The 7,807-nt window shown below is 47.2% G+C and overlaps 1 protein-coding gene across 1 annotated transcript; it reads right to left on the bottom strand.

Moving 5' to 3' along the window:
* Positions 1–2,936: 2,936 nt before the first annotated feature.
* On the bottom strand, positions 2,937–6,837 carry LOC131269835 (uncharacterized). Its single transcript, XM_058272363.1, has 2 exons — positions 4,702–6,837; positions 2,937–3,056 (listed from the first exon to the last, which is right to left on the bottom strand). Exons 1-2 carry the CDS (start codon positions 6,835–6,837, stop codon positions 2,937–2,939), a joined length of 2,256 nt encoding a protein of 751 aa, XP_058128346.1.
* Positions 6,838–7,807: the final 970 nt, after the last annotated feature.

Raw genomic sequence — 7,807 nt, 5'->3', positions numbered from 1 at the left:
ATGCAACATATAGCTGACCATGAGAAAACCAAAGCATTTCTAGATTTAAGCCAAACACTTCCAGCGACTGCCCTTGTGACTTGTTGATTGTCATCGCAAATGCAAGATTCACTGGAAATTAAATTCGGTTGAACTGAAATAGCATATCGATCGATTTCAAGGAAATTCTAGGAATATACATACATCCTAAGATCGAGCGAGTTTGATGAATTTGAGGGTAAATCATGAATTTTTCCATTCATTTGGCTGGCTGGGTATCGTTCGATTTCAAGGAAATTCTAGGAATTAAACATTCGGTCCGCTTATAAGCCCCTTTTAATATTCTTGCCTCTATGCTATTGCTCATAAGCTGTATTGATTTGTATGATCGCAAATCTCCTGGAACTTGGTTTAGAATTGTCCAGTTGAGGTCATTAACATCTATATTTTTCGCAGCTAATATTGCACGTGAACTCAATCAATCGTTAGCTTAATTTTGGGTGATATTTGGATACACATTAGTTATGAGATCCTCTTTAGTTGAAGTGAATTGGCAAATGGTAGTCGGAATTGATATTAATCCACTGGATATATTAACCGGAATCTGTCCGTTTCCAATTCTTAGAAGCTCTTTGGAGAAAACTCTTGCGCTTCTATCCTGTTGCAAGTGCACTCGCATATTTATAGTCAATCGTATGGTTTTTACGTATTGCCAAAAATACGATGATTTGAGACATGCATTTACTTCATCTGCCGGTGTTGATTTTGGAATAACGGGAAGTGTTTGTCTAAAATCGCCTGCTAACAATACAGTTGCTCCACCAAAACGACCGTTATTGTTCCGCAGATCGTTTGTGAGCCATTGTGCACATCCCACACAATTAGTTTACAATTTTTCAATACTTGGGCCATAGCTGCTTGCTATGAAATGTTGCAAACAGGAGTTTCACTGACTTGCATGTTTAACGGTAATTTTAGTGCGGAGTGTGCCGTTCTTCCACCATCATCGGTAACCTTCATCAATCGATCATACGCACTCTTTTGCTAAGTGTTCAAAAGTGGGACATTTCTTTGAACTTGTTGTTCCAACGCCTTTATGTCGTCATCTTGGATTTGGCGATTTGGCGCTGGCATATGAATTTCTGTCAATAATTTGCCACTCATACGCAAACACAAATCTTCAATCAACGCCAATGCTTCATTGTAGATCTTATCGTTCATTTGTAACTCGAAATCTCCTGTTGTTACTCGAATGCGATGTAAAATGTCTTCGGCGATGTCATTTTTGTACGTTTCCCATAGTTGGTGTGGATTTGAAGGCTGACATGTCGAAATGATCATCTCGAAAAGTGTAAGAACTTCAGTGGCATGTGAAGCAGCTATGGCATCGTCCATTGTTTGATTCCACTGATTATCATGTTCCAATAGTTCTAACTGCAGGCATGCTTCTCGAAAAGTTGAACACACGATACGATTCACGGTACGTAATGACTCAAACGATGTTGGACCGCGTACATTAACCAACAACAACCGAAGATAGAAGCAATCATCGTTTTTTGGGTGGATTGTGTATATTCGTCCTAACGCATTAGTTGAAAACACAACTGGATGTCCGTCTACTGGTTGGCCTCGCTTTCTACGTAACCATTTTGTTCGGTGTGCGGCCGAACGAACTTACACACAGACTTGCACCGACCTTCCTCGTGGCGTGAGGAAGGATCCAGGGAGTGACTTCAGCGGATGGAAGCCACCACTGCCTGGACGGAAAAGAGCTCGGAAGTAACCTCCGCGGATTAAGGTTACTCGCTCTGGAAAAAAAAAGCAAAGTCGATGGGCAGGCCAACAGACTAGTACTCTACCTTTCCAACTTATGGAGACTTAGACGGCAAAAAGGTGTCCAAATAGAACTACCGTGGGTCGGATTCCGTTTCGGATCTAAATGCCTTGATAAATAATGCCTACGCTTCTTTATTCCAAGTTCTCCATGTATTTCTTCAAATTCGTGGCCTCAAGGCATCCCACGATCGGATGCTATTATAGCGATATCTAAATCCTAGCTACTGCTTTTTATCCTAGTTCTACACCATGCTGTACTAGCGATGAACAGTGCTTATCGCTGTAATCTTGCTACGTCTTTCTTATCGTTTCACGTTGTACAGTTCTATTCTGTACTCTGTTCTAAAGGTTTGGTTCTAAACTATATTGCCTACATTCAGGCGTTCCGTAGCTTCCGATCTAGACGGAACATACACCCCCCGTTGAGGCTACTCAATATTTCAGGGTTACTCTTACTCTTCTATGGGCAATAATGAAATTTTTGTTATGGGTCGCCGATATGTTGCTCCGTCTATGAATACATCAATCGCTCGTACAAGGCCGTCTTCACCAGGGTATACTGCTTCCACTCTGCCCATCTTCCAATGGAGCGTAGGCTGTTGTCGATCATGGATGAGGATGATCATTCCTTCGCGAACATTCGGCAGGCTGCGTAGATTTTTCTTCCTCGGTTGCAGCGTATTCAAGTAGTCTCTTTGCGCCTCGGAAATTTGTTGCGTTATCCGAGTGAATCTGCTGCATCATTCCTCGTCGACTGATAACCCGCTTGAGAGATGCAATGAACGCATTTGTGCTTAAATCAGACACTGCTTCTAGATGAACTGCCTTTGTTGCCATACACACATAGACTGCTATGTATGCCTTGATCATTGCTGAACGACGAACACCTTGCTTGATGAAAATTGGACCGGCGTAGTCCACTCCGGTAACTGCAAACGGTGGTGATGGCGTCACTCTGACGGCTGGCAGGTTACCCATCAACTGGCTTACGGGGGCTGGGTTGGTCTTGAAGCAGGTGACGCATTTTCGGGTGATAGACCGAATCGTGGAGCGTGCGTTCAAGAGCCAATATCGTTGACGTAGGGCGTTCATCAAGCCGGTTTGTCCTACATGAAGTAACTCTACATGCATTTGTCGAACCATAAGACGAATAACTGGATCCTTGTTTGGTAGAATGATAGGATGGCGGCTTTCGAAGGGTAGAAGAGACCGATCCAGACGGCCTCCCACACGGAGCAAACCTGCAGAGTAGATTGGACGAAGGTTTGCAAACTTCTTCGAGGGTTCGTTTTTCACTGCTCGCTGGATTTCGTCGTCAAGATGGATGAGTTGGGTGACACGGATGATGGCTTCAGTAGAACGGCGCAACTCGGGAATCGTTAAATACTGGCTGGTATGTCGTTGAGTTGACGGTCTTCTACAATTTTCCACAAACCGGAGAACGTATCCCATGATTCTTTGAACCGTTCGAAAACAACTAAACCGTTCAAAAAATGAAAATGGTTCAATAGTCACGGTTGGGTTGGCCATCACTCCGTTTAATTCGGGAAGTTCGTCCTCAGGAACAGGATCTGCTGGATTAACCATATAGCTCGCCTCATGAAGGTAATCGTTTCCTCTCCACCAGAGGTTGTTGGTTTCCAAGGCTTCTAGTAGCATGCCTCTCGAAACGATGTCAGCTGGGTTGTGATGAGACCTTATATATTCGCATCGACACTCTTCCGTGTGTTTCTGGATTACCGCAATTCGGTTTCGGACGAATAGCTGCAGCTGGTTCAATGGTTTTCTAATCCAAGCCAGAACAATTGTGCTGTCACACCACAACACAATTTCTTGGAACTTCAAATTCAGGGCTGGCAAAACTTTCTGTACTAACCGGGTGAGGAGAAGAGCGGCGCACAACTCTTTGCGTGGGATGGACACATCGTGCTGTGGAGCCAGTTTGGATTTGCTAGTGAGCAAACATAGCTTCGCTGACCCATCAGGAAACAGGCTTCGTAGGTATATACAAGCCCCGTAGGCCACATTTGAGGCGTCGGAAAATCCGTGCAGCTCGTACGACGTTGCTCCCTCAAATGTGACGCACCTTTGAGTCTGGATGCGATGCAGGTGTTGCAAGGATGGTTGGAGTTCTTGCCACTGTTTCATCGATCCTTCGTCGATGGGGTCGTTCCAGTAAGTTTTCAGCTTCCAAAGACGTTGAATGAGTAGCTTAGCCAACACGATGACCGGAGACACTAACCCCAGAGGGTCGAAGAATTTGGCTACTTCCGAATAAATGATGAGCTTCGTAACCCTTTGGTCAGCTGTTGCGACTGGCTTCGGCTGGTGCGCGATATATAGATGATCTGCTTTTGGGTCCCAGAGTAACCCAAGCACCTTTATCGCCTGGTTCACTCCTCGTTCGGCCATTGGGATGGCTTTTTCTTGCTCTTCTACTGGAATATGCTGAAGAAACTCCAGCGAGTTTGAGCACCATTTGCGGATGGGAAACCCTCCTTGGTTGAGAAGCCGCTTAAGTTGGTGTTGGGCTTCTATAGCTTCCTCAACCGAGTCCGCCCCTGAGAGAACGTCGTCCATGTATGTCTCTTCCTTTATTATGCGGGATGCAATCGGAAAGGCATCCCCGTCCTCCTCGACAAATTGGAGCAAACATTTGGTGGCAAGAAATGGTGCTGATGCTGTACCGTAGGTAACTGTACACAACTCGAAGACTCGTAGTGGCTCGGAAGGGTGTGGTCTCCAAAAAATCCGCAGGAAACGTTGATCTTCTTTAGCGTGGAGAATCTGACGATACATTTTGGCGATGTCTCCCGAAAAGGCTACTTTGTACATTCGAAATCTCAGAACAATGGAGTAGAGATCGTTCTGTACAACTGGTCCTACATGCAGCACGTCGTTGAGCGATAACTCGGCTGGAGATGCCTTTGCACTGGCGTCAAACACGACTCGGCATTTCGTGCTCGAACTAGATGGCCGCAAAACCGCATGGTGTGGCAGATAGTAGGATAGCTGGTTGGGTACATCGTCGGATTCACGGATTTGTCGGCAGTGCCCTAGAGTTTCGTACTCTCGGATGAACTCCACATACTGTTGTTGTAGCTCTGGGTTGCGAAGCAGTCGTTTCTCCAACATCATGAACCGTTTGAGGGCTACCGTGCGACCATTGTTCAACAGGGTTTGTTGTTTGTTAAACGGTAGTCGCATAATGAACCTTCCAGATTCGTCCCTTTTATATGTAGTTAGAAAATGGTTCTCGCACTCCAGTTCTTCGATGGATCGTTCCGGGACGTCTGGAACCTCTTCAATCTGCCAAAACTGCTGGATCATTTTTTCGATGTCGACCAAAGCGTGGTGGGAATATCTGGCTGGGATGGTAGCCTGCTGCTCTACTATGGCTCCGGACACAATCCAACCAAACTGGCTATCTTGCAGACGAGGTAGATTATCGGCAAGATCGAGTTGGCTTGGCTTGAGTATATCGAAGAACAACTCAGCCCCGATCAGTAAATCAACCTTGTCTGGCGTGTAGAACGTTGGATCAGCAAAGGTTATTCCCTCCGGAATGTCCCAGTTGTCGATGTTGATGTTGCAGGATGGGATTGTGCCGGTTATTTTTGGAGTTACCAAGCATTCCAAGCTTGTTTGGTAACTGTTCACTCGGGATTGTATGGTAACGGTTAACTTATCGCGAGCGAGCGTGCGCAACGCGTTGATTCCCACGATCGGAACGTTTGCCGGTCTCTTTGGCAGTCCTAGACGGTTGGCCATTTCCTCAGCAAGGAAATTGACCTGAGAACCGCTGTCTAGGAGGACGCGGCAGCGATGTGGCTGGTTCTTGGCGTCCAGTACGTTGACCACGGCCGTCAACAGCAGGACGTTCTTACTGGGTTTGATGGTTTGCGATGCACATGCTGTCGAAAGTTGTTCCCGTACCACTGGTCCGCCGTACTCTGCCGCTGTCGATGGAGGATGCACACTTGGGGTCGGAGGTTGAGGTTCTACTTCTGCTGCCATGGAAATAGTTGGCTGTCCGGTGGGTGCTACGTCCTCGTGCAGGAGCGTATGATGGCGACGCTGGCACTTGTAGCACTTTCTCTTGGAGGGACATTCCCGTAACTGATGTCCCTTCCGCAGGCAGTTGAAGCATAGTCCTGCTTTTTGTGCGGTGTTACTTCTTTCCCGTGGTGTCCCTTTCAGCAGTTCTGGGCAATTTATATTAGGATGGTCCTTACCACAGATTTCGCACTGAATGACCGCTGCTGTATAGCTCTTCTGGGCTGGATGTCTAGGGGGGAGCGGATGGTTGCCCTTTAGTTTGACCACAGGAGCTGATGATGACGCTGCTGCGCAATTTTCCAAAATCTGGCATCGGGATTTTAGAAATGCCATCGTCTGCTCGTAACGGGGCAGCTCACCTTTCCGCTGCGTCCCTTCCCAGGCTTTTCGGGTTGATTTGTCTAAAGCCGAAACCAACAGATGGACCACCATTGGTTCCGACACTCCTTCCAGGTTTTGTTTTAGGAACCTGAGACTTTCCACATGCCGGGAAGTCTCTTGGACTAGAGCTCTTAGCTCGTGGAAGTTTTCTGACGTCATCCTTTTGAGGTTCAGCAATCCGTGGATGTGGCTGTCCACTATGGCTCGATGATTGCCGAAGCGCTCCGTCAGAATCTCCCAGGCTTGCTTGTAATTGCCAGCGTTGAGGATGCTGACATCAATTGCACCTGCAGCCTCGCCGACCAATGCCTTTTCAAGGTGATACAGCTTCATAGTATCACTGTCGCCGGCATTGGCCATCAGGTCTTCGAAGATGGCCTTAAACTTGGGCCATGCAGCGTATGTGCCGTCGAAAGTCGGGATCGGTGCCTTAAGCGGTTGCTGCTGGATGATGACTTGCGCCGCGGCAGACATGTTGTTCTTGGTCTTCGATTCCGCAGCAAGCAGCAACTCCTCGATTCTATTGGACGCCTCGTAGAATACTTCCTCGAACTCGTCATATACGCCGTCCTGCTCTGCCATTGCGCTGTCTGGAATTAGGCCTACGATGGTGGTGTGTATGGCACTAAATTCCGCTTACACAGTCGCGACGTTTTTGGCGAGCACCTTCAGCTGGGAAACGGTTGGCTCTTTCGTTTCCTGCAGCGTCTGCTCGATTCTCAGTAGCTTGGCGTTGATCTGCGCTCGTTGGCGGACTGCCGTCTTCAGCGCCTTTTCCATCTTCTCGCTGTCCTGGGGTTCACTTGTTGAAGTACTCGCTGTCGGCTCACTCGGCGTCTTCGCTGGGGAATCCACTTGCTTCGATGGGGTGTGCCTAACTCGTGGCATCGGGTTGTCTTTTCACTTTTCACTAGCACAATGGATCCGGTTCGACTGGACCATATGTTCGGTGTGCGGCCGAACGAACTTACACACAGACTTGCACCGACCTTCCTCGTGGCGTGAGGAAGGATCCAGGGAGTGACTTCAGCGGATGGAAGCCACCACTGCCTGGACGGAAAAGAGCTCGGAAGTAACCTCCGCGGATTAAGGTTACTCGCTCTGGAAAAAAAAAGCAAAGTCGATGGGCAGGCCAACAGACTAGTACTCTACCTTTCCAACTTATGGAGACTTAGACGGCAAAAAGGTGTCCAAATAGAACTACCGTGGGTCGGATTCCGTTTCGGATCTAAATGCCTTGATAAATAATGCCTACGCTTCTTTATTCCAAGTTCTCCATGTATTTCTTCAAATTCGTGGCCTCAAGGCATCCCACGATCGGATGCTATTATAGCGATATCTAAATCCTAGCTACTGCTTTTTATCCTAGTTCTACACCATGCTGTACTAGCGATGAACAGTGCTTATCGCTGTAATCTTGCTACGTCTTTCTTATCGTTTCACGTTGTACAGTTCTATTCTGTACTCTGTTCTAAAGGTTTGGTTCTAAACTATATTGCCTACATTCAGGCGTTCCGTAGCTTCCGATCTAGACGGAACACATTTCTTTCAC

The sequence above is a fragment of the Anopheles coustani genome, assembly GCF_943734705.1.
Source record: "Anopheles coustani chromosome X unlocalized genomic scaffold, idAnoCousDA_361_x.2 X_unloc_1, whole genome shotgun sequence".
In the NCBI taxonomy this organism is placed as follows: Eukaryota; Metazoa; Arthropoda; class Insecta; order Diptera; family Culicidae; genus Anopheles; species Anopheles coustani.
The sequence above is the reverse complement of the archived record's forward strand: the minus strand, read 5'-3'. Positions and strand labels throughout refer to the sequence as shown.

What these genes read in the sequence shown, in the direction of transcription:
- LOC131269835 (XM_058272363.1), bottom strand. Translation starts at nt 6,837, where the DNA reads ATGGCAGAGCAGGACGGCGTATATGACGAGTTCGAGGAAGTATTCTAC. An exon ending in CGCTCAACGACGTGCTGCAT is followed by an intron (nt 3,057 to 4,701) that starts GTAGGACCAGTT and finishes TCTACTCTGCAG; the next exon opens with GTTTGCTCCGTGTGGGAGGC.